The 26,888-nt window shown below is 48.1% G+C and overlaps 1 protein-coding gene and 1 long non-coding RNA gene across 3 annotated transcripts in view; one reads left to right on the top strand and one right to left on the bottom strand.

Annotated features, from left to right (window-relative positions):
- Window positions 1-1,703: 1,703 nt before the first annotated feature.
- Window positions 1,704-26,888, bottom strand: part of PTPA (protein phosphatase 2 phosphatase activator) — a 38,165-nt gene continuing 12,980 nt past the window's right edge. For both annotated transcript variants that reach the window (XM_025187369.2, XM_006128333.4), the window contains exons 4-10: window positions 26,153-26,278; window positions 24,589-24,706; window positions 22,048-22,147; window positions 19,639-19,763; window positions 17,382-17,482; window positions 12,587-12,694; window positions 1,704-4,929 (exon numbers count right to left, since the gene is read on the bottom strand). In XM_025187369.2, coding sequence (XP_025043154.1) covers window positions 4,855-4,929; window positions 12,587-12,694; window positions 17,382-17,482; window positions 19,639-19,763; window positions 22,048-22,147; window positions 24,589-24,706; window positions 26,153-26,278 — 753 coding nt within the window. In that variant the 3' untranslated portion in view covers window positions 1,704-4,854. The remainder of the gene's footprint in view (window positions 4,930-12,586; window positions 12,695-17,381; window positions 17,483-19,638; window positions 19,764-22,047; window positions 22,148-24,588; window positions 24,707-26,152; window positions 26,279-26,888) is intronic.
- LOC142819369 (uncharacterized) lies at window positions 10,603-22,052 on the top strand. The gene is made up of 3 exons (XR_012897248.1): window positions 10,603-10,959; window positions 16,149-16,212; window positions 21,237-22,052. It is a non-coding gene; the product is annotated as an uncharacterized LOC142819369 (long non-coding RNA).

Raw genomic sequence — 26,888 nt, 5'->3', positions numbered from 1 at the left:
GTTGTATGAGGAAAAAGGGATATTCTGAAAGAGGGTTTTCCCCAAAATTTAGCCCCACGTGGATGGGCCAAATTCCAGAAAAGCCTTTTTTGGAAGTAAATCGGAAAAAGATACTCACTTTGTGTACTGCAAATTGTGTTTCTTTTTCCGATTTATCTTTGTAGTGTAGACATAGTCCTAGAAAGATGTCAACTAATCAAAGGCCTCTTCTGGGCCTATAAGGAGAGGAACTAAATTCAGCAAAACACTAAAGTACTTGCTTAAGTGCATCCTTACACAAGGACTTAAGCACATTGCTGAGTCAGGGCTACCTACTGTGCAGAGCAGAGACCATGTCTACCCATGTGTTTGTACATAACCGAAAGAGTCCCAGTCCTGGATTAGGGATTTTGAGTACAACTACAATCAATAGTTGAAAGCTTGTGGAAATTACCCTCTTCTGATCTTTATTAATAGTCTGTTTAAATGCAACTGATGTAAACATTCCCCAATCCTGGATAAATGGATTCTCAGGTTTCTGACAACTTTTTTTTTTAAATGAATTTTGGTCATGTATTTTGTACCGTTAAAGAAAAATGGGATATACACAAGAGAGTTGATGGTCAGTTGCCATATCCTTTTCCATGATCCACTAGCACCCATAGCAGCATAACAACCCAGGCCAGGCAGGCTATACAGAAGGAAAGGATATAACCTATTGACAATACCACTCAGATTTATTTAGACCTTCTGCAAGCTTATTCATTGGAGAAAGTGAATAAGAAAAAGTTATTGACTTGTTCCCATAATATAAGAACTAGGAGCCACCAAATGAAATTAACGGGCAGCAGGTTTAAAACAAATAAAAGGAAGTTCTTCTTCACAAAGCGCACAATCAACCTGTGGAACTCCTTGCCTGAGGAAGCTGTGAAGGCTAGAACTATAACAGGGTTTAAGAGAGAACTAGATAAATTCATGGAGGTTAAGTCCATTAATGGCTATTAGCCAGTATGGGTATGGAACGGTGTCCATAGCCTTTGTCAGAGAGTGGAGATGGATGGCAGGAGAGAGAGATCGCTTGATCATTACCTGTTCAGTTCACTCCCTCTGGGACATCTGGCATTGGCCACTGTTGGCAGACAGGACACTGGGCTGGATGGACCTCTGGCCTGACGGAGTATGGCCATTCTTAGGTTCAGTTTATCTTGTAGACAAGATCCAGGCACTGGTTTGGGTTGGAGCTAGACACAGCTGTTGTCCTGAACCTCCCATAAAGCCATGCCTTAGAACTCCCCAGCAGGACAGCCTCACAGGAGAGATGTCTTCATTTCAGCTCTTAGCCAGCCTCAGAAAGAACCTTACCACCAAAACAGGCTCAGTTCATGGGAGTTTTAGAATCTCCAGGAGGTATTTGCCTGCAGGTAAGTGGGCCTCTAGGCCTTGCTGCTTACATACGTGTTGTAGTAAATGTACACAAAGATTCCACTGAGGGCTGACTGTTGAACTGGATGAGGCAAGTGTGCGCTTATGCACAAGGGCTGTTCATTTTTGGTGTGACAGAGCAATGACCAGGAGAAAACACCCCAGAAGAGCCTGTTCAGTCTACTAAAGGTGGCAGCCTGGGAGGCTAGAGCCAGCATTGCAGCCATTGGCTTTGGAAGCAGAGCCACCAAGGAGTTTGCTGGCCAAAGCTAGCCCCATTCCAACACAGTCGAACACAAGCACCAGGTGCAAAACACATCGACTTTTAATTAAAACCACAATATGGGAGAACATGGGGGTGAGGGATGCTCAGGTATTGCTTTTACAGCCCCGGGAGAAGCCAGGTGGTGTTTCGGGTAGTGAGGCATGCATGTGGAGCCATTCAGGGAAAGGAACAAAACCCAAACAGGCCATCCGTTGAGATCTGATGGGAATCACAGTAATGATGAAGGAACGGAAGCAGCCTACTACCAGATTATTGAGGGCAAATTAAAGTTGGACCAGTAGGATTCACACAAATTCAAGCAGCTTAAACTTCCAAATTCTTAACAGAACGAGCGTGCAGACTTAGATGGTCCATAAATAAATAGCACCTCCTTTTGTCCTGCATCCAGACTTAGGTGCTGGCATCACTAAAACCGAATGCAATGGAAGGAATGTACCCTTTTGGTGCTCTACTTTGCACTCTAATTGCACCTTCTGCAAAAGGCTGTGGAGGCCTCGATTTTCATTTAGTTTGAGCCGGAAGCCTAATTTCCATTAAAATTACAGAGATTGTGGTGTCCAAATCTCCTACAACACTTTGCAAATCTCAGTCTAGGTCATGGCCAGTCTGCGAGGAAGCTATTATAGACCTGCTTTACTGCACGGGAGGACTTGCCCAAGGTCGTGCAACAAGGCAGTAAGGGCAAGATGAGAACCAGGCTTCCTCGCTCTATAACAGTGGGCTCTGGTCCCTGAACTGCATCCTTTTAAGTACAGCACCAAAACAGAAAACACTTAGGGGTCCCAACAGGTTAAAGTCTTCCAAAGTCACTTTCCCAGTGGATTGATTTGTAATTTTACTCCTATGATCTGGGAGTAAAACAGGGATGGATCTGGGGCTTTTTGCTCACATTTTCTTTAAAACGTAAGTTGATAAAGCCATTATTTAAAAAAACCCAGGAGATTCAGTGCACCTGCAATTGTCCTACACGGTACACAAGCGCAGGCCCAAAGCAATGGGAAAGAGGGAACCATTGCAGCTTGGCATAGGTTTTTCTTTTTAGCCTCAGAAGCAGGTAGCATCTTAATTTAAATGCAGGGCACAAGCTTTGGAGAAGGAAGAGGCTTGTTCCAGGAGATGTGGGCAAAGAGAAAATTATGAAAAACCCAATTCCATGAGCAAAATAAACTTTTTCCAATAATTTAATAGTAAGCAAAGGGCTTGGACAGGAAAAGGTTAGGCAGGCTAGCTGCAGCTGACAGCAGCAGGAGAAAAATTAGCATTGTACTCACGAAGAAAGCCAAACCAAAAAATGCCTTTGCTAACCCTGCCACGCTCCAAACCTAGGGTGGGCAAATACCAGCCTGTGGGCCAGATTCGGTCCACCAGGGTTAGGCCCTGGCAGGCCCCACCACTATAGTTACCTGCACCTCTGCAGTTACAGAGGAGCACAGCTCTCATTGGCTATGAATCGCCCTTCCTGGCCCTTAGAAGCTGCAGGAAACAGCATCCCAATCCATACCACTCATTGACCAGGACAACGATTCACGGCCAACCAGAGCTGTGAACTCCCGAACCTGCGGGGCACAGGTAGATACAGTGGCGGTGGCATGCCGGGGGCAAACTGCCACCAAATCAATGTTTATGAACACTCCAGGAGCAAACTTGCCCTCTCAAGCTAGGAACTTATAAAGAATCTCTAATAGACCCAAGCAAACCTGTAAAATTTCCCCTCAAATCCATCCCAGCCATTTTCTGCCATTCCTTTTCTAGCACTGCTAATCACCAAGAAGTCCCTCATTTAATCAGATGTGCCCCTAGTCTAAGCCACTGGAAGTGAGAGTCTAGAACCAGTATATGAATTAAGCATGCTGAGTAGGTCTTCTAAACACAGTGCGGCTGGTGCTTACAGAGGGTTTTGGTAAAAAATAATGGTACGGTTTGCCAATGCGGGGCAGCTGTGGCAGGGAATGAGGAAGGTGAAAGCCTTTTTTTAAGAACGCAAAAGGTTGCCCCAGGACACGGGCACGTATTCATGTCTCCAGCAGTTAAATAATGGATTTAAAGCCAATATACCCGCCCTATGCTACATTCCCTATAGTAAAGTCTACAGTGTGTAGGGATGTGCTACTTAATGGGAAAAATCCCTTTATTGTGGGGCTGTCACTACAACTTAAGAGTCACACACAAGCAACCATAATAAATTACACTGAGGACATCCAGGCTGCCCTCCTGTGGGTGGCTAAGCACCACAGAGGAAAAGGTGAGTGTGGAGGAGAGGGCTGTGCCCAGCCTCAGTGAGCCCAAAGAGTTGAAGGAGAGGGCTCTGAGCCCGTTAGCTACAGAGGGGAGGAAGTAACTGGCTTAGGCTCTGCTAGAGCAGTGTCTTTGCGTAGCCATTCACACACAGATGCAACCCTTGGTGGCCAAAGACTTCCCCTGTGCTCAGCTCCAAAGCCAGCGCAGCACTCCAGGCCCCAGGTGGCACCCTGCAGAGGACTAGGTGGTGTGAAAGGAAGTCTCCAGGAAGGGCATGGGAGGGGGAGGGGAGAGAGGACACCCTGGCTTCAAGTGACCCACAGAGATTTCCTACCACTTCCTCTACCCTTTAAATAACACCCCTTGCAAGCCAAGGCAGCAGCACAGACAATGGGGACCTGACTCCCAGGCATGTTCACACCCCAGGATGAGCCTTGGACTCCCCAAACAAGACAGCAAAAAGAGCTTTCAGTGAAATTCAAAAGGGGAAAAAAAACTAACTGCCCCCCTCCCCACGCACACACGCCTCCCCCTCCCCTTCCCATCCCTTTACACCAGGGGATAAAAGCAGAGGTCTTCTTGTAAAGCCATACTAGAGGTATCCCCTTCCCACGCCCCATTCAAATCATGCTCCTGCCCAGCTCACTACGCAGCAGTCCGAGCCACAGACAGCGGAGGACAGACCATACTGGAGGCTAGAAGCACAGCCCTGGTTTTGTCACTTCCCAGTGTCAGGGTGAGGAGCACTTGCATGGGCAGCTGCTCTTGGTCACTTCTTCCATGCAAGGTTGTTAAGTGCTTTGTAACTTTCTCTAGTTGTACATACAAAGACCTGCGGGGATGAATGGGCTGGGGACTGGAGAGGTGAGGAGGGGGGAGGAAGAGCACTGCACTGTCGTCTCTGCTCCATCGACTCCTCCCAGGGCCTCTTAAGATGTGACGGGCTGGATTGGAAGCAAGCTGCCAAACTTAAAGTGCTGGATCACAGGAAACTTCTCCAGGCACTGTGGGAGCAAAGAAGAGATGTCAAACCAGTGTGCTGCAGGCAGGGGATCCCCCCGCACCACAAGCAGAGTAAAACAGAGCACATTTCCACTTCACCCACCCACTTCCAGGCTCAGACTGAGGCTCGGGGACCACATGGGCAATAAACACAGGGCAGCTCAGCTCTGAGATCCCGAGGGGCGATGAAGGAAGAGCTACATTGTTACTTCCCTCTGCTCATTTCCAACACCACAGGCTTGATTCTGCACAGCCACGATCCCCCCTTGTCTTCAGCCGGGCTGCGAGACCTTAACCCTGCGGCCAATTAGACTGAGTGTCAGTGGAAGCAGAGGAGGGCGATTTACCTCCGAAGTCCCATCTCTATCATTACTTTTAAGTTCACCACTTGGCCACAGCAAAGATCTAGGGCCAAAAACCACCATGAGAGTTACCAGAATCTAGAGGGAAGAGATTTACCCCCTCTGCCCCGGGATGTGCAGTTCTGGCCTCTTGGATTCAAATGCCTTGGAGCAATGAATTTACCATGTTAATTATACAATGTCCAAACTGATATTCTCTCTTCTTGCTTTCAGATCCCCGGCCTTTGAACTGCACCGGATGCACCCTCACTTCGAGACAAGGAAGTGCTGACTGACCATCTCCACCCAATTCATTATTTTATACACCTGGGTTGTGTTCTCTCACTTGCCCCCTCCCCACCCAAGTCTCTTCACTCTATTCTCCCAGCCTGGTCTGTCCAGGCACCTCTTCTCTGCACTCTCCAGATAAGGTTTCAGTTTCACCACTTGGAACTGTATTTCCTAGTCAATGTGAACACTGATGTAACTTAGGCCACTTGCTAAGGGGACAGCCAGAGGAAGGAGATGCTGTTCCTCAGACCCAGCTGGGCTGTACTAGCTTTCCAATGAACATGCTGGCTTGCTGTTCCTGAAAGAGCAGCAGCAGCAAAGGAGAGTTCCCCCCATCCACCACAAGCATCTGTCAGGGTTCCAGTGGCACAAGCAGGGATAGACAGTCCAACACAGCATACAAGCAACCCCTGCACCTCACAAGAGAGCAGGCTATGGTCGGGCCCAGTCCAAGTGAGGGGGAGGCCGCGGAATGAAAGCACCTAGAAGGGAAAAGGGGGTGCAAGTAACTCGCTTGTGAGGTAGCGTTCGCTCTCCAGGCCACACATCAGCTTTCCACCCATCTTTGTGCAAGCTGGGGAGTGAGGCCCATGCAGCGGCACTGTGGGGGCTACAGAACATGACTTGCTTCCATGCAGCTGAAGAGAACAGAAGTGGGTCTAGCCCACAGCAGGTCCAGGGCCCGGAGTGGGAGAATCGGTGTGCTATAAAAAAAGGATTCATTTTGGATACTTCGCCATGGGCAAGGCCAAGGGGCAGGCGGTACGAACTGGATCAAAGGAAAGGATCTTTGACCAGGTCGCTGCAGCTCTCTCAGCGCCTGGCCTTTCCAGTGGAGGGGTACAGAATTGGTCCTTGTCATAGCCCAGAGGGGCATGCAAGATTCACATTTACATCTGCATCCATCTCTACAGTGCACGGCAACGGCAGCTGCTGAAGGAGCAATCAGACTCTGAACTGGGGCAGTGAGCAGTCTCCTCTGGTAGGGCACCAGGATCCGGCGCCCACAGAACTGGGCAGCACAGTTTAGATTCCAAAATGGCCACTCCCTGCAGAGAAGGGGTGGAATAAATTGAAAAGATTTTCAGCATATAAACAGGGGTATCTGCTCCAGCCCAGGAAACAGGCTGGAAAGGGCTCACCCCAGTATGGCACAGTGGGGTATCTGTGCCATCACATTATGGGAGTCCTAGTTGACAGGGCTGTAGGAGTGAGAGGAGCAGCCAGGCTGCACCCTACTCCCCACACCAGCAAAGCGCTCCCTCGACGACCACTGCCAGCTCTCAGCAAACAAACAAACAAACAACAACAATGCTCACAAGGTGAACGTCAGTCACTCTGCATGCCAGGAGCTCTCCCAATCCAGCAGAGGCAGCAGCAGGCTGCCCAGTAATCCAGACCTCAGACAGATCAGAAAGCACCATCAGACAGAGAAAGAAGGAACAATCTGCCTGTAACACAGGGACCAAGCACTTCCCCCTGTAGCAGCAGTTGCTGGTGGTGCTTTTCTTCGCTGTGCTCTTGTCTCCGCAGCAGAGGATGGGGACCCTGCCTGTGTGGGTGAGGCTGAGCTGGTGCAGTTGAAAACGGTTTCCAGCATGGATGGGAAGCCACAAGTCCTGCAGCCTGTCTGAATTCTGCTGCAATCCGCAGTGCCTTCTGGCTGGACAGTTCCCAGAAGCATCTATTCCCAACACTGAAGCGGAGCACTGCGGCGTATGGTCCGCAGTCCCAGAACGGACTGGGGACAGCAGCCGCGATGTAAACGCTCCAAACGGTTCTGGCACAAACAGTGCTCCTGTGATGATGTACTGAACTGTAAGGACAAGCAAGAGAACCAGGCACGCTGTGCATTCCCTGCCCCAGCCGTGGTTCACAGGCACTGCCATCTCAGGCCTTGCCCCGCTAGGGAACTGGGATACTGAGCCAGGAATGCTGCTCAGCAGAACGAGGAAAAATTCCCTTAACGTGGGAATGTAAACGCAGACTCCTTTTCCAGAGGCTCATCTGGATCTTCTGAAACATCCTCCGAGAACCCCAGGACTCCTGGCCCTTCTGTCTCGGGGCAAACATTCCTGTTGCGGTCACTGCTTTTAAAGCAGCCTTGATTTAGAGAGAGAGAGAGAGAGAGAGAGACAGAGAGAGGAGTCAGACCATACTTGAGAGGAGACCTGGCACTGTGCCAGCACACCCACCCATAGGCTAGTGCACCCTGGTCTCCACAAAGCGAGCTGAAAGGACCAGCAGGCACTCGCTTGGCTCCTCGGGGAAAGGAACTGGTATGTCGAGGAGGACAGCCCACCCTCCCCCATTGCAGAGCGCAAACAGGGTTTACAGCCAGAGGCAGGCAGCTGCCATGGTGCTGTCGTCATCGGGGAAGCAGTGGGATTTCTGAGAAGACGCCTAGGCCTGTGGAATTCCAGCAGGGGCCAGAGGTCAGGCTGCTTCCAGCAGAATCTAACTTTTTCACAACGTGCAGAAGCTCAAACAAGTTGGAAAGGTTCTGTGACTGGAGTCGGAATGCGGGAAGGCTGAATACCTGCTGAGGAAATAGTATTCACACAGGGAGCCTCCGCTCTCCTGGGGCAAGGCACCAAAAAGGAATAAGTCCAGGGGTAGCACCAGATCACCAACAAGGTGTCTTCAATACACAGGGCAGTCAGAAACCACCAGCCACCTTGTGAAAAGCTGAGCCACTACAAATGCTGAGAGGAGGCTTCAGGGAAAGAATTGGAAAGCAGGGAGACCATATAGGCAAAGCTGACCTAGGGGAAGAAGGGGACAAACTGAAGCCTTAAGACCCTGGTGGGTGGAGCTGAGGTGGCTTCCAGCATCCCCTCTACCACCAGGGTTCTACAGGAGATGTGCTGTTGTAGATCTTGGCTGGTTTGAGTTCCTGCAGAATAGATTACACCACTAAAGCAAAGGGTGGGTATCTACTTCTGACCTAGCACACTGGGCCTCAAATATGTGCAAGGTAAACTGTGGAACTCCACAAGAGGCAGGGACTTCTCCAGTCATCCTGCCAGAAAGAGAGGCCGAGCGTTCAGCAAAGAGACCTCTCCTCCTCCCAGCACAAGCAGGGTTAGGGTTTCTTCCTGCAGCCTTCCCAGATGGGATTGTGACTAGACTGGTCACAAGGGAAAGTATTCCCCATTTGACTGCAGCTGAAGGGGGAAAAAAAAGGACAGGAAATTCAAAATAGACTCAGGAGAACACACCACAGCTGCTGCTTTCGCCATGCTCCGTTCTCTGTCCTTTGAAGAAGAGAGCAAGGAAAGTCCCACTCACTTCCGGCCAAAAACTTCCTCCATTAAAAACAATAATAAGGCAGAAGATGTTTTGTTTGCAATCCACTGAGCACCCACAAGCCTTGGATCCAGAGAACACATCCCAATCGCAAGGGAATCATTCCTATTTGCGGTTTGCTGCATCCAAGAGTCAGTTGAGAGACTAGTGCGAAGAGGAGACAGAAGCAACCATTGCCTTCTAAATGAGCCGGACCTTAGAACTTGACAGTTGCCCCACACTGTTTATGTGGCATCAGTAGTTCTGAGTGGATGGACTTCAGTCTTCTTTAGGACAATTGGTAAAGAATGACCCTTTCCCCTTCCTTCCGGCGGGCTCCACTTGCCTCTTAGGATGATGTGGCAGCACTGCTGTGTCTGGATGACATTGGATGCTTCTCACCATCAATCACAGCAGACATATACCTGAGAAGCCGTTAAATAGCTGGAACACTGCTGGCTTGGTGCCTCCATACTGAAGATTAAGTTAATGTAATCTAATCAACAGCAAGAAGCCATGGGGGAAGAAAAAGACAGTGGCCTTGCTCAGATCTTAGCCAGCCTGAGAGAGAGAGGGGGAGAGGGAGCTCCCGCATGCACAAGTCAGTGAGAACATGAATGCAAATCGCCCCCAGCTCTGTCAACAGCAGCTGCCTGCCTGGGGGAGGAACCAAGATTCAAGCCAGCAATTAGGAGTTCGTTTACCTATGGCAGAAGGGAGGGCTGGCAAACACAGTGCTGCTGAGAACGGGAAATACGAACTTGCTTCAGGGGCCAGTAGCTAAGGGCCAACATTTTCAAGAGGGATTTTAGGTCTCCAACTTGAGATACCTTCAGGGGAGTTGATTTTCAAAGGGTGGAAGCCAACCTTTGTCTCAAGGTGCCTCAAGTTAGTCACCAAAATAAAAACTCATCACTTTTGGAACTTCTTGGCTGAAGTTTGCTCAGCCATACTAAATAAATATTTTTTAAAATCCCCCCACATCTGCAATTGGGGCCAAAAGCAATGCCCAACATCTGCTATGCTCCTGTCTGATTCCACAAAAGGCACACGAACCGGGTCAGTAGTTGAATGGGAGACTTCCAAAAGTAGCTGGCAGGGAACTGTGCTGTATCCACACCGAGCTAAGGGCTCATCATGGCATTAGGAGAGTGCTGTATGGTGCGAGAAGCTTAAGCTTTTGGTGATAACTAGAGCCTGACCACTTGTGGTACCAGAGAGCCAACCGCACTTTTTAACAAGGACCCTACTGTCCTTGTTAAGAGCTTCATCCTGCCAAAATATGTCCTGCAACTTTCAACTGTAGTCTGCATTTTTTCACTTCCGGTCCTAAACTACTGTATCATCACAGTTTAAAAGCTTCTGCATTTTTCTACAAAGATGGGTGCATCTCTCTAGGTATTTCAAGAGCACCCACTAGCATAGCATCCAGGTGCCTGTGCCTACGTTACATTGCCATCAGTAACTCTAGGTAGGTAGGTGGGCACTACACAGATGCTAGATTTAGTATTAACATTGGGGTCTTGGGGACAGCTTAGAAGGACAGCAGGGATTGGGATGCATTTAGCATGTGCCCATTGAAATGGCCAGGCACTAAGACCACTTCCCAGTCTGAAAAAGAGCTTCACAAAGACAGGATTGGCCAAGGCCTTCCAGAGTCCGGAACTCAGAGCATCAGCCTGGATTAGCAGTTCTGGAATAGCAATTTGCATGTTTATTATAGGAAAACAGCCCAAAGACAAGGGCAAGGTAAGGGGTAAGCTGCCAGCAAGTCACTCACACCTTGGTAGGCTGGAGAACCCTAGTGTGCTTTAATAGCCCCCGCGGAGCCAAATCCTGTGCTAAGGTAACCACAGGCTTGGACGGGTTACTCCAGAGAATCTGGCTTACCGGGCAGAGGCCCAGCCCAGAGAGGTATTGGCTCTTGCTGCAGCTCCGGTTTAGACACAGGAGGCAGCACAAAGCCGCTGAGCTGAAGGAGCCAGAGAAGCAGGGGAGCCGTGGGGGGCATTACCCCACTGCCTGGCGATCCCAGCACTTCAGAGGAAAGCTGAGCTGCTGCCGGAAGGAGCCAGCCTGGTCCCTGGGAGTGACGCCTCGCAGATTAGAGAGGTATGTGGGCTGGAACCTAAACACAGGATGTGAAGCTCAGAGGAAGGGAAGGGGGAGGGGAGAAGGGAAGGGAGAGAGTGGAGGAGAGGCGAGGCACAGTTAACCCTTTCATGCACTCACGGAGTGCTGCTGCTTAGTCAGGACTGTCTTTTCTCCTGGTGACAGGAGCAGAGCCTGCCTTGAACAGGAGAGCACTGAGCAGGATATTAACCCCTTCAAGCCCTACTCATGGGGAAGATGGTGCTTCCAGTACCAGGCAGCTACACTACTTAAGAGCCACACAGGAAGGGAAAGGCACTAGCTCCTGGCACCCCTGCACAGGCCCACGACTAGCACACTGGCATGGCTTCCCCAGGAGAACATTTCCTCTGGCCTACAGCTCCCTGCTCCTTCCGTCCTTCTCCCAGAGGCACTATGTGGGTGGAAGTTCCTGTCCAGCTTCCTCAGGGGCAGGAAGAAGGTGTGCACATGGCTTGTGGGGAGGAGAGATGCATTACAGCCACAGCTGCCCAGTCCCCCAGGTCAAGGTTAACAGAGCATGTTGCATGGGCTGACCACACAGCGGAGGGGTCAGGGGAAGGCTGGCTGCAGCAGCGGCTTGTCTACACTAAGGATGTTAAGGACTAGTCGGCTATCCCATAAGCAAATGCTTATCAGACAGTCGAGTCAACTAGTCAATTCTCCTCCCTCCCCCCATTGCTGCAGCTATCACACAGAGGCAGCAAAGGGGGTTGGAAGAGGGGTTACTTCAAAGCAGCAGTGCCGCACAGAGCCCATACTGAGCTCTGTGCAGCGCTGCTGCTTTGAAACGCTACATGGAGCCTGGGGTCAGCTGACCCTGGGTCCCGGGGAATTGCCCTGTGGAACTCGTCGTCTATTTCAAAGCTGGCACACCAGCGAGCAGCCTGGAGTCTGCGGGGCTCTTGTACATTTCGAAGGAGGAAAGCGGAAGTGCCTATCGACTAGTCAGGTAGTTGATGGAAATTCCATTGACTACTCTACTAGTAAGTTACTCGATATTTAACACCCTTGGTCTACACACCAACACTGATGATTTAACTGATTTGGTTTCGGACTATGTGGGCAAGCTGCAAGCCTGGTTCATGAGTCTCCACATGGGGAAGGGGGGGGGGGGGGCAAATAATCGAGTTCTGTAGGGACAATTCAGTACTGCAAGCCACAACTCTTAATCTGGGGACCTATAATTAGCATGAGAGCAAAAATTAGAGAACGAACAACAAAGACAAGAATCATCTAAAGAATGAGGGAGGAGCGTTAGCTCTGGGGTTAGATCACAGGTAATCCAGGCCCAGCCCCTCAGAAGAGAGACGTGTTTCGGTGTCTGTTTGGGAGGAGCTTGCCATGGGTGCTAGATCCAGACTCTCCCACTAGGGGATACTAGGGGGAACAGTACAGGAGAGGGGTGCGGTACATAAGCCACAGCCTCTTGGGACAAGGGTTCAGTGGATGATTGCTGACTGTGGAGAAGCTCTCAAATGACGTGCACCCAGCTGCGTAGGAAGTGATGAACTAGCAGAAGAAGTGAAGAGCTCATTGGAAAGGTTCCCACGACTTGCAATACTGGCTTCGGTGAGCCCACACTCCTCTTTCCTTCCCCGTCACTCACCTCTGCCTTGTACATGCGGATGAGACCCTGGTTCACTTTGGACCAGGAAGGTACAGCGCTGATGTTCCACAGCTGGTTGGAGTGCTCAGCAAAAGGGCCAGTCTTCATCTAAAACACACAGGAAGAGAGCTAAGGGAGCCCAGCCAACAGGGAAGTTTGTGCACCAGCCCAGTGACTCACAGTCACGCTCACTTCAACAAACATTCCTGCCGGGCTGTGTGACCCAAGCACCATCCATGTCACTGTGCCTGCCCCTCCTTCCTTCAACGTGCCCTCCTGCAGCTGCCCTATCACCTGGAGAGGGGACTGCCAAGCCCCCAATACTCAGAAAGCACTACGCATTTTCTGCCCCACAGTGTATTCTAATTGCATTTTTTCCATCTCCTTGTACAAATTCATTAAACAAAAAACAGTCCAGCTCAGCGCTGCTCCCATTGTACCCAGAAACCTCCCCGTGCAACACTGCTGCTGGGCTTTCCAAGAAAGAAAATGACTCATTCTCTATTCACATCAACAACAAGCAGAAGCGACCACCACCGCCAACTGTGAATACAGAGGGCACCGCAGGTTGGCAGCAGCTGTAGCCCTTGGATGCAAACACTGCACCTGCCATGAGCAGAGATGGGTGACTGGGAGTCCAGTGGTTCTTAAAGTTCTTGCTTTTCACGTTGCAGGGTGGAGCCTTGCTGCTCCACCTTACAAGAGATGCAGCAAATGGACCATGGCTTTAATTTAATAATTGATGCTAGCTTCTTTCCAGATAGATTTTGGGGAGTGGCGGTAGGGGAAGCTAAACTCAGAGACAGCTACCTCTAGATTGTCCCATTGTTTGTCACTCTCTACCAACTAAACAGATCCTCAGGGAGGAAAATACAATGCAACCAATCTGAGTGAAATTCTCATGATTTCAGAAACCATGAGACCAAAGCTCAGGCTAAAAAGGATCATGGGGAAAGAAGAGTCTTTTTGACTCTCTTGATAGGAGCACCCTGTGTCCTTAATAACTAATTCCATCTCCTCCACCTATGCAGCAAGCGAAAAAAAGCATTTATGCTTCTGAAGCTGCCTGCTATAAAAAAGCTGATCAATCCATTTTGAGAAACTGCTGCCCCTCTGCAGAGGCAAAGTGGCAGCAGCATACAAGGAAGAAGGGGAAAAAGAAAAAAAAAAAATCACTCTGAGGACAACATTTAGACTCCATTGACCTCAGGGCTGAAGCATTGTGGGTAACAGTTCCGTAGTTCTGCCTGCTCTGAACAGCTGCGATGAGAACGCAGATGAATTTCTGCTTCCTCTTTGCAGTTCTTCTGAGCTGGGGAATGACTGATGAGCCACAAAGCCATTCCTGCTCCCCTTCGTTTGGCGTGCGCACACACACACACATTTTCCTTGCAGATAAAAGATGAAACACACAAAATTAAATGGAGCTGGTGTGTCATTAAGCAAAAAGATTTGGCATCCCATCATGATCCGTGCATGACTGAGAAGATGGTGCACCTGAGGGGGGTTATACTGCCGAGGTTTGGAACAGTCCATCTGACTGCCCCAAGTCTCAGTTGCTCGGGATCCACTGCAAGGCAGTTTTTAAAAAGCACCTTTCCCTTTATGAAAGATTCTGCTGCATGCATTTCAGCAACAAGCCTCATTGTGTTTTCTAGTCCTCTCCTTCGTTCAGATTGGACACAGACTTGATCAACCCGCCTTTGGCTGTGCTCCTGCCCTGAAAGAGTTAAGGCAGATGGGAAGCTCTGAAAAAGCCGGCTAGGATGGCCAGACCCAATTCAAGCCATACAGGATTTGGGCGTTTGGAGCACCTGACACATCTGTGACCGCGGCCTTCCTAACCCATGTCCGATCCAGCAGAAGGCTTTGCTATTGTTTCAAACTGGGGAGGGAGGGCAGACAGGGAGAAAAAAAATTAGCTCATTCTAGCCACAAAGGGAGACGAGGGAGAAAACGAGTGAGCGAGCGAGACAGCAAGAGCGCTGCAGTCCCGCAGTGACCCCAGGGGAATGTAGTGAGTCAGAGCAGCCATATTGAGCAGGAAATTACTCACAGACGCTGCGTTCCTGCCTCTCTGTTCCCAAGAGAATCAGCCTTTTGTAAATGGTTCCTCTGTCAGTAACTGGAGGGGGAGGGGGGGGGGGACTGCTCAGTGCAGTGCCTTCCTGTCAGTTCCTTCCCTTCCAGCTGAAACCTGAGCCCTCCCTTCCCAAACCTCCAAATTTAGAAGCCAGATTGAAACTGAAATTCTTCACTGCCTGCCCTTGGCTCTTAAAGGAACAGCCTTGTTTTGTTCAGGCTTCAGCCCTCTGCACGCACACAAAATCCTTGAGCTTTTTCCCTATACGTACCACAGATTATACTGGAGACCTAACAAGGGACCAGCTTTATCTTTGTCTCTTTCAGAGTGCCCAGCACATTGTAGGCACACAATAACTAGCAGCATTCGAGGGACAAGGTGAGTGAAACAATCTCTTTTATTGGACACAAGCTTTGGAGCCACACGCAGCTCTGCTTCAGATCTGTGTGACTCCAAAGCTACTCTCTCACCAACAGAAGTTGGTCCAATAAAAGAGATTACCTCATCCCACTTGTCTCTCTAATTCCCTGGGACTGACACAACTACAACTGCACTGCATACACAGCATTCAAAGCACCCAGAGATGTCACAGCTCACTAGTGATTGAGGAATTGTGCAACGGAAGATTATTTCTTCTGAAGGGTCTTCTGAGGGTGGGGAAGATGTTCTGATGCTTGCTTTTTGCCACTTTCTTTTTAAACACTGCTGTTTGAACGTGGAAGTTAAAACCAGAGAACAGTCCTATGAGCCTGATTCAACAGTAGTGACAACTTCTCAGTGGCACATTTCACCCACTGCTACATACATGAAGAAAGCCTCACATTTTCCCCATCCAGCACATCAATGTTGATTCCATTTTACAGACAAAGACTGAGGCACTGATTAATTCAATTCACAGTCTTTACATTGCAGCGGCACTTAAGAGTTCCATCATCCTAGGTTCTATAAGAACCCATCCAAAAAACCAGAACACGCCCAGAGGATCTTGCAATCGTTTTAAATGACTTGCCCTCTGTCACAGAGCCAGCAAAGGAGTTGGAGTTCCAGGATTCCTAGCTCTCAGTCCCCTGCTCTAACCACTACACAACACTCTACTTCCTTTTGCACATAAGGAACTCCTATTTACAGACCAAAGCCATTTAGGAATCATCTTTAACATTTGCTACAATACTCATATGCAGTACAGGGAGCACTAAAGGAGAAAGTTTTAGTGGATTCAGCCTGGAGATTATGTTACTGTTACTTTAACAGTTTGAGGTTTAATATACACATTCAAATCAACGTCATTTAGTGTCTATATTACTGAAACATCACATATAGGCAGAGGAAGGGAGAAGTTAAAGAAAATACTGCATTGGTTCTTTAAAAAACACAGCTGAGCTGCTGCTGTTTGAACAGTTCAAGAGCAAGGAATGATCCAATACTTACAAAATGCACTCAATCTTGTGTCTAAATGTGCAACATTTGCTTTGTGTGTAGGTAATGTTGTTGAGGGAAAGCAGGCTTTCAATCAAGGGATCAGAAGAAAAACAACAACATTAAAGTAAGTTTTTAAACCTTTTTCCCCCTTATTTTTCCATGCTTATTTGTTGTTTGGCTTGTTGATTTAATGGATAAAAAGCTGGTATTAAAAGCCATTGTAGCTCCACCTAGTGGTAACAGCAGCCTCTCTCCATGAAATGAAACAATTACATTTGAAACGATAAATCTGTCTGAAACAATATTTATGAGGAAAATAGGATTAAAAGTATCCCAAGTCTTTATCTGCTCACCCAACAAGAACCCTGAGCAGCTTTTCATGCCACTAGGTGGCATTGTAACTGCTAGACATGGTACTGTACTTCAAAAAAAATAATTAGATTTCATTGGAGCCAATGAAATTTATGGGACAGATAAATATTTATTTATTTATCAATCAATAGCCAAAAAGCTAGTTTTTGCAAGGAAAAATAATTAAAATGATGGAAGAGAGGTTTTAAAAATCCACTTCAACCTAGCAAGTGTTGCCAGTATTTTGCTTATTGTTTTCTATACCTGTCCCCAGAGATGCATATTTGTAATAGACCAATACAGGAACAAGTTACACACCCCAAGCTAAAATAAAGCTGATTCTGGACCAACTTCTGCTAGAAAAAGACAAACTTTCAAGCCTACATCATGCTCTTCAAGACCTGAAGAAGAGCAGTGCGAAGCTAAAAAGTGTGTCTTAAAAAAAGCTACTACCTCACTTACATTGTCTCACTCTAGACACTCACATTGTGTGACTGCAGACAGGTGGCAATAAGCACCACCCTTTAGAAACCATACCCTCTAGTAAATATACAGCGTATGTCACTGCAGAAGAAGCCTTTTGCCAGCATTATTTTCCCCCTTCCAAAAATTCCACTATACACGTCAATGAGGATAGGATTCTGAATGCTTTACCACCAGGCTTAGCAACATATCTCCTCACTAGCTCACCAGAATGGACATTTAATAAGTTTGTTTTACCACAGAATGCCAATGGCCAGGCTGCGATTTGGACTGACCCAAGCTCTGTGGTGGTTAGGAGCACATTCAAGTGACCTAGAGCAGGGGTTTTCAAACTTGAGTTGTGGGCCCGCCCAGGTAAGCTTCTGGCAGGCCATGAGACACTTTGTTTATCTAAGTGTCCATAGGCACGGGGCCTCACAGCTCCCATTGACTTGATGAAGTAAGACTCCTCACCCGTACCTCAGTAATGAAGAGGATACATTCCAGGAACATGTAGTCCTTATGGTTTTCGTTCACCACCTTCTCATCAACAAAGTGCCGAGGCTCCAGGTTTGGGTGCTCTGAAAAATAAATAATTCAGATGCCAACCAATGTCAAACAGCTTGGTCTATTCCTGCTCCAGCCTCTACAGATACAATCTACTTCAACACCTTCAGGTGTGTCAGAGGCAAGTTTCATGCTCAATTACTAATAGAGGGGTCAGTGAAGAATTGGTCCCTACCAACCATACATTACATAGGTCTTTATCCGATGGAGGTTTAAATGTCACCAGAAATGGGACTTGCATGCATTTCCCTTGGGAAACTCTTTCATGGATTAATAGAGAAGACATTCTGACAGTGTGACCCGACAGCCTGTTGTAATTTTATCCTTTCATTGTAGGACTCGGTAATAACTTACTCCCCTCCTGAATGTTTGTACCATTCAAATACTGGTAGGTTCAAGAGCCCATGGCCCTCAGCTAGCAAAGCTACATACATTCAGTCTTTTTAATCTTTCTTCAGCCTGTTAACAAGGTTAGTTGCTCTCCTTCAAGGCTCTTCTTTGTTTATCTACATCTGTTTGGTAAATGAGCGAACACTGAATTTTAAAGTATTCCCTCAGATCTGTTCCTGGCATTTGTATATGCCCATGTAGCCAGTTTTTCATTCATTCTGTATGGTTCCCAGCCAAGACAACATAAGTTATGAGATTTCCTGACACACATTACCAAATCAAGTTATATTACAACTACTCCATTTCTTTCACTTATTTTGAAATTCAAAAATGTAACATTTCTTGGGTGTATAAGGAACAAATCATACCAATGACATTCATTGGTCAGTCCATTTGATCCCATAAATGTTTACAGATGCTCTTTGCTGCATTATTTTATTAGAGACTGAAGTGGATTTTACTGGATGTAAATTGTCAGGATTAGCTCATTCTTCCATACAAGAGGCCGTATTTCTAACCCCAAACTCTAAGAAGGCAAAATACTAGATTCACTGACTTTGTCTCTAGATCCAAGTCAATAGGATTCATTATGATGTTCTGGATCTTGAGCCCTGGGAGCCCCCAGACAGCTGCCACATTCTGGCCTCTACCCAATGGCTACTGAAATCAAGTGGGCTGAAAAGCTGCTAGTGCTATCATCCTAGCTAAGACACCCACCCACAGGAGCTCCGATTGGAAGATAGCCAGGCTCTACCAATTGGTCCAACTTTAAACCAGGAGAAAGAACAGGAAGTTGTGTGGTGGTTTTCTGTGGTGCTTGCATCTGACCCCACTGGTGCCTACCTCCTGCGCCCAACTCTGTTCCTGCCTTACCTCTGCCTTCACTCCTGGTCAACCGTTCTTGGCTCTGGCATTTGGCATCTGACCTTGGCTCTGATCCTCAACTTCAACTCCTGGTTCAGACTTTGGCTTGCCTCCCAGCTCTGATAACTTGCAGTTGACTCTGCTGTGGATCCTTCCCTTCATTCCCCAGTCTGTATACCTGCTCCGCCACTAGACCTGACCATGTGCTCTGAGCAGTATGACGAGGGTGCCCATCTGTGTACTAATGGTATCTTGCAGCACAGCTCCAAAATAGAATTATTCTGTGAGCCAGCCAGTGCATTGTGTTAGATGCATGTTGCCTTGTTGCGATCAGATTGGCGGACACATTATTTGTTTACAGCAGCACTGAGAGGATCTTGCTGAAATCAGTGCCCAGTGCCCTCTTATGCTAGGTGTACATAAATTAAGTCCTTGCCTCAGAGTTCATCATCCAAACAGATTGAACAAAAGAAATGAACCCATTTTACAGATGGGGAAAATGAAGCCCAGAGATGTTAAGTGACTTGCTCAAGGGGGCCCCAGGATTCTACGGCACAGCTGAAATTAACCCAATTTGTTTCCCAGCCCAGTGCCTTTGCAGTAAGAGCAGACTAAACCACTGAGAGGAAAAACTGTCTTTCAGCACCAAAATACATCAAGAGTCTCAATTAAAAAAAAGGAGTGTACTTAAACATGTTTCAGCATTTCCATTGTAACCTTTTTTCACAAGCTGGCCAACTGACTGGCTTTGTTTTGAAAGGAGAGAACAAACACTCTTAACTGCAAGCAAACTTTTCAGATGAGATTTTTTTTTAAGTCCCACATAACTGGAAAAAAAAAAAAACCAAACTGCTAAGGAACTTCACACCGAAGGACAGAAGTGAAGAGATAGCAACGTTTGTAGATCTGTTAGTACCTATCAGTTGGGAACTGCCCCATATGAAGGGCAGAAACTGGAAGTCATCGAGGCCCCATACTCCCTGACTACCAGCTGGTTCCATCCTGTAAGTTTTCTGGAGTTTCCGCATCACCTCCAGGTACCTAAGACAGAGGAGAAGGGGAAGGGTTAATGGAAGGCACTCGATGCAAAGGCTCATGGCCTCTCCTCCTTGTAGAAACAAACAATGGTGGGTTTCCATTCAGACAGCCCATCTATATATATAGGAGAGGACCAGATGCCCCAAATATGCTCTCTCTGGACCCAGCACAAGCACCCAGTCCAACAGCCTTATGGCTGAGTGAGCATCAAGAATCCATACTGGAAGAGAAACAAATGATAACAAACCGTTTGTGAAAGTTTGACTCAGTCTGTTTCACATTGAGGTTAAGTTTACAGTTAACAGATGCCTGATATTGATCATTCAGCTACAAATAAGAGGCTAAGCAGAGAAATCAAGGGACAGCACTTTGCTCAGATGACATCATGTAAGCAGGTGATGGTAACAGCATAAAAATCAGAGTCCCCCACATCCTCCAAAGAGAGTCAGCAGAGTCCCCAGTGAAGACAGAGCTAGTTCCTATGGAGAACAGCTGCCTTGCTCTGTGGTCATTTGACAGGGGACAAGAGGGAGTAAACTTTTAAAGGTGCTCCTTACAGACCAGGAGAGACCTCTGGATCTAGAACTTGATACAGTGCTCTGCATATAATACTGCATGCTCGATATACATCCCTGCCACCAGGGCCAGCCCAAGCCATTTTGGCGTCCCCCCCGGGGCGCATGGCCCCGCCTCCGGGCACATGGCGCATGCGCGGGCCTGTCCCTGGGATGCATGGGTGGACGCACAGCGCATGTGCTGCCCAGTCGGCCCAGCCACTGCCGATGGCACGCAGCTCGGGGCTGGCTGCACCTGGCCGTGCAGGGCCCTGTGGCCGTGGGGGGAAGGGCGCTGCTGGCCGGTGCTGTGGGGGTTAACACGGCCTCTGCCCCGGGCGGCCACTGCAGCCCGCCGGGAGCCAGGTGTCCCCCATAGGTTGACGCCCTGGGCAGCTGCCTGGCCAGCCCATCCCTTAGTCTGGTCCTGCCTGGCACAAGATCAGAGAGAAAATTGGGCATGACAGTAAATTTAAGGGTGGACACAGCATTGAGGTTTTTATTCAATAGGATTTAAAAAAAGAGAGCGATCTGCATATTTTACTTTGCTGCAAAACTTTTCTGTATGTTGCCTGGTTTATCGGAGGTATCCCAGAAAAGACTTCTGACATGTCCAGGGAATGAGTCTGCTCCTCCGAAAAAATTTTCGGCATCCCTGTGAACCTCTTTTTACGAGGAAGAAGGGATGTTCTGAAAAAGGGGGATTTTCCAACACTTGGCCCAGTGTAGATGGGCCAAATGTCGGAAAAGCCTCTTTCGAAAAAAGAAGTGGAAAAACCTACACAAATTGCGGTTCACAATTTGTGTAGCTTTTTCCGTAACAACAGGGTAGTGTACACATCGCCTAAGCACTTTACAGATATCCTCAAGTTAGCTGTACAACAGTTCCAATGAGGAATGATTCACCATTTCCATTTTGCAGATGGGAAAAGTGAAGCACAAAGAGGAGAAGTGACTTGCCCAAGTTCACAGCAAGTCAGCGGCACAGCTGGGATTGGTCCTGCCTTGGGCAGGGGGCTAGACTTGATGACCTCCTGAGATCTCTTCCAGCTCTATGATTCTATGAAAATGCAAAAGTCCCAATGGCTTGTCCTCTGCTTGCACCACTGCAAACCTCACCTCTTGACACTCACCACAATGCAGGAGGAGTTATGGAGGGCTGGCAGATTCACAGACTGAAAGGTCAAAGGATACCATTAGGTCACCTAGTCTCATCTCATCTACTATAAGCAACAGAATTGCATCCAGTTACTCTTCTATTGAGCCTACTAATTTGTAATGACCACTGTATATCTTCCAGAAATACACCCAGTCTGGTTCTGAAAACATTAAGAGACAGAGAATCCACCACTTCCCTTGCTAGATTCTTCCAAAAGATAATCACTCCACTTGTTAAAAAAAAATTATCCCTTATTTCTATTTTGAATAAGTCTGGCTTTATCTTCCATTCACTGGTTTTTATTATATCCTTTAGCAGCTGGTACGTTCTCTCCATGAAGGTACATATACACAATGATCAAGTCACCTGTTAGCCTTGCCTTGGGAGAAAAGACACACAGATCACTGTACATCAGGCAGTGTGACAACAAGAAAGGTGTGGGGGGCAGTGAGAATCAGGTGTGGTGGACTGGTAGTTACAGGCCACATGCTTTATGACCAGTGAACCACAGACGGATTTGAGGGGAGAATGCCATAGGAACAGCTCCACCTTACCTGTAGTTGCATTGCCTCACCTGTTAAACACTTTGAAGACAATGGCCAACTGGTCATCCACCCTGAGAACACCAATTTTGCACAGGCAACAGAGAAAGGCTGCAAATGCTGCTTCGTGACCTTGGATTGAAGAAAAGAAAACAAACAAATCATTAGCAGTTCCCATAATAGATTAGCTCTTGGCAGGTACTACAATGGCTCTTTGGAAGACAGAAGTCCTCATCTCCATGGGTGGTACAGCACCAACCAATTAAGGCTCCTTCTTACCTTCAAAAGACACCATCTATTATTAACACACACCAATATTTCACACCTACATAGCACCCACTATCTAAGGATCCCACAGTGCTTCACAGCCATTAATAAAATATATATCCTTATGAAATAGCAAAGGATTAGTCCGATCTGTAAAATGGGAAAACAGACAGAAGAGTTGTGACTTGACCAAGGCCACACTGTGAATCGGTGGCAGGATTTAGAAGCCCTGAATTGAATCCAGAAATTGAACCACCAGACAACAGGTCTCCTGCATCTACACACAAATACTCTTCCCTCCTCTTACTTAGGGAATTAAGATGTCAGTTTCATCTCTGTGATTCTCCCACAGTGGCCTGTGGCCCCTAGAGCCATCTTTCCTGCAGAATGAAATATTTTGAGAGCCAGGCACTGAGGGACTGGAGTGTTGGGAGCAACTTCCTTTCCTAACAAGAGAATGGGGGGGGGGAGGGCGGCTGGAGAATTCCAGAATAACCCAGTGAGCTCTACAGGGAGTATGTGTTTGGGGGTTGAAACAAACACTCATCAGCAATTAAACAGATTTCATCCTACTTTCAAAAGGCACCATGTTAGAGGGACACTAGTTCTGCTCCACCCCAAGAAAACCACCACCCTAAGATGCCCAACTGTCAGCCACGGGCCACCTGCTCTGTGCAGCTTTTTCTGCTGGCTAACAAAGAAGAGAACACAAGAAGTGCAGCACTCAGAATATCAGAGCTGGATGCAGAAAGGCGCTTTTCTTTCCCTTTGGATAGGAGAAACTACAGCAATAAAGAGAGTAAATAAAGGAGGCAGCTCCACTTTATAAAGCTATGCAGCTGCTGGGGTATGAACAAGCTGCACCTAAGGTCTAGCTGTGCTAAGCTGAAAGAATAGAGCGCCCTATGCTTAAAACGGTGGAGTGGAGGAGAGACTCAATTTCCCCTCATTAAGCTACAGCCCAACAGTCTCTAAGCCAACGGTCCATTACTAAAGGCAACATCTCCCCCTGGTGATCAATAGCTGCAACACAGCAGAAGAGGAGAGCTGCAAACCTGTATTTCTTCATCTCTTTACCTCAATTCTCCTCCTCTCCTTAGCCAGCACATTACTGAAATCACGTGTGTCAGACTCCTGGCATGCTCCACTGACCCTCACTCCCACTGTTTGATTAAGTTATTATCTAGACATTCCTTTCTCAACAATATATATAGGTAGGACTCCTCTTAGTTTCAGGATGTGCCCTCACACTGATGTAAATCCTCAATAACCTAACTAAAGCCAATGGACTGACTCCAGCTTTTGATTTGGACACATCTCCCTGGGCCCGATTCTGCTCTTAAAGATCCTATCTGGGTCTTTTTGCCATACGTAGCAACCATCTGTGGTCCCTTATGATCTGAGGACACTTCTCAGACTATAAATATTAACTAATTTCCTGGTTGGATTCCAATCCAAACCATTACATTTTAGTGCCTAAAACTCCCCCTTGTGTGCTGCTGAATCACAATACTCCAGTGCCCCTCCTCATCTATGCCAGCAGGTAGCGTTGCTCTTAAACAGCTCCCATGGTACTCCCCAGAGGTGAGAGCATTTCAACAGTGGCTGCAATGGTCAATTCATGTTTCTACAGCACTGAATCCTTAGATGAAAAATGCTATAGGGATGCTAAGGAGGGCTTATTTTGAAAATCTTAAGACAGTGATGGGTAACTCAGGCTAGTGAGTGGGCTGCATGAGTGGCCCGCCATCTCTGTGGGCTGCAAGATTGTCGTGACCAAGTCGATTTCCTGGAATAGCGTAGTTCTGCTAACAGCGCTTGTGTACCGAAAACGTGCAGGGGGAGTCAACTGAACCGGCGTAGCGCTTTGATTAGATATACAGGGATCAGATGACTCTCACGATCAATGCTGTGTGCAATCAGCACACCTCTCTTTACGTGCCTTCGCTTTGCGTGTGTCACTTTAGTAATACCAGTAGGAAAAAAAATTACATGGACAGAAACCAGCAGAATCTGACAACCCTGTAGGCAACAGTAAACAAAATGTCTTGTGAGCCACACATGGAACCGTGAGGGGCTGCAGGATGCCCACCACTGACGTAAGAAGAGGCAGCCAAGACTCTACATCAATCAGCTCTGATTGAATCAGATTCCGATTCCCTCCTTTCTCCTGGCCAGTTTTGGCCTTGGCGTAATCCAGTGCAGTCCCCTGCAATGGCAATGACGTAGATTGACTGCAGGGGTGAATTCACTCTGGGGAATCAGACCAGCAAGATTGGACAAATTGAGTGGGCATGTGATGGTACCTGTCCCATAGTCAATGCGGGTGGAGTTCCCCACGGATTCCTTCAGGTACACAGCTACCTCTGCTGCAGCTTCAGCCAGATGCTCAGGGATCACTGTCTTAACCAAGTTTTCTGCTTCCTTAAAACACAACAACAAAATGTTTCCTGAGCGTTAGCCTAGATCTGCCGCAAGCCAAAAGGTGAGTCCAAGGTACCGATGTAGGAAGGGACACTCTCACTATTGGTTGGAGTTCGTTTGGCATGGAGCAAGCCACCCCCTTACAAAGCAGACTGATTGGGAAAAATGAGGAACTCCAACATTAGTCAGCGGCACCCATTACAGACCAATGTAAGGAGCAGCATTAATTGTCTTCCAAGCTGGTGAATGTGTAAGTCAGGGGTGGGGAACCTATTTTGGGCTGGGGGCTGCTGACCCACAGAAAAATCCATCAGGTGCCACGCACAAGCGAGAAGCAAAACAACAACAAAAAACAAACCACAAACCTCACTGGCATGACACCCAACTGAAAATGAGAAAGACACTCCCCACATTCCCCTCACACACCAGAGCCTTGGTGGGCCCAGGCTAGTAGATTTTGTGTGCTCCGGCCCCGCAGAGGGACAGCAGAGGAGCTTGAGTGCCAGCGTGGGTTCCCCAGTGCCGAGGGTGGGGGAGCCATGAGCCTCGGGGGCTGGATCTGGCCCCCAGGCCTTATGGTCCCCACCCCTGGTGAAAGTCACCAGTCAGCGTGGCAGAGATTTAGTCAAAGAGAATTCCCCTGCCTGCTGTAAGAACTTCTTCCACTTAAAAAGCATCCATCCCAATAAGCCACTGAGACAGACCCCCCCACTTGTTCGCAGCCTCAGCAGAGAACCCCAAACTTAGATGGCTCAGAGTGTGAATTCCCCTACAACTGTTGGAGGTGGACTCTGCAGGGCAGGATTGCTGCATGCTGGGAAACAGTGTGTGGACACTTACCCTGTCGTTGCCTGGCCTATATCCTTATCTGGAGAGAGAGAGACAGGACTTCAGGCTCCAAAGCCATCAACCTAGAACTTTTCGCTGGCACTAACTGCCCTGCAAATGAAACCGCATCACAGTGTGTCTATGGGCCCTGAAGGAGCCCTTGGGTAAATGCCCACTACCGCATGCTCTGCCTCCCTGGGCTCCAGGGAGCCCTCTCTGGGAGGAGTACTCTCAGCTGAGGCAGGCCAAGCTGTCATATCTTCAGGCTGGAGGACACAATGGATGGCTCAAGGAGACAGCCGTCAGTGGGGCTCCTTGGAATACTTCCAGGGAACAAAGCGCCTGACAAAGTGCATGTAAAGGTGAGCTGTACTCCAGTGAAGGTTCCAAACCAGCACCAGGGTCAGGAATTAATGAATCACACCAATGGCTTGACATCAAAAGACCTGAAAGATGGTCCCCATCTAACCAGCTAGCTGACGGGTCAATTTGTTGGCCGCACAGCTACAACATGAGGATAGGAGCCTTTCCATGATGATTGCAGGATGTATTTCTTGTTGGAGAAGCCACCCTTAGTAGGTCCATATCTAAGAGACTCTCTCCTAACCCCATACATACCTGGTCTAGCTTGGCATACCAAGTCCTGAAAGCCTTATTCCCAAAACGAGAGGGCTGGCTCACTGGCGGGGTCTCATCTATCCATCTGTCAAGGGTATCCAGGAGCTCCATCAGCTTTTCAATTGGCTATAGGACAGAATGAGTGACAGCTCACAATCAGACAGGAGGAGAAAGTCTCACACAGAAGCGCAAGCCGGTCACCCTAAAACCATTATCCCAGGCTTGAGCATTTGTTTTATCTGTGCCTGCCAACATTCTCCTGGCACTGAGCCACAGACCCCCAAATTGACCTTCCAAGGGATGGAAGGGGATAATGGGACACACTGTCTCTCTAAGGTCCACAGTGGCCAGCCCCAACCCTTCACATCAGAAGGATAGCCCAGTCAGCAGCCCACCTGCCATACTGACCTGGGCTCTGCAAAACCAGGTCAGCAGCTTGAGAAGGCTGAATCCCTGGAAGAGCTAAGACCCGTTTCTCCCCCCCTCCCCACCCCCCCGCCATGCAATCCTACAGCTATGTAAGATGCTGTGTTGTTGCACATTTTTAAATGGTCACCTAACTGCTCCAGAGCCTAAGATTTCATTTTTTTTATAAAAAGCAAGTCCTGAGCTGGAATACTTGCAAAGAGAACCCTGATTAAACATGGGGAGGGAGGAGCAGGTTGGAGGGGCAGGGCTACATCATTCAGGGGTCTCCGAGACACAGTTTTGTGCTCTGTACCACACGTTAGATCTA

Source organism: Pelodiscus sinensis, chromosome 22 (assembly GCF_049634645.1).
Source record: "Pelodiscus sinensis isolate JC-2024 chromosome 22, ASM4963464v1, whole genome shotgun sequence".
In the NCBI taxonomy this organism is placed as follows: domain Eukaryota; kingdom Metazoa; phylum Chordata; order Testudines; family Trionychidae; genus Pelodiscus; species Pelodiscus sinensis.
The sequence above is the reverse complement of the archived record's forward strand: the minus strand, read 5'-3'. Positions and strand labels throughout refer to the sequence as shown.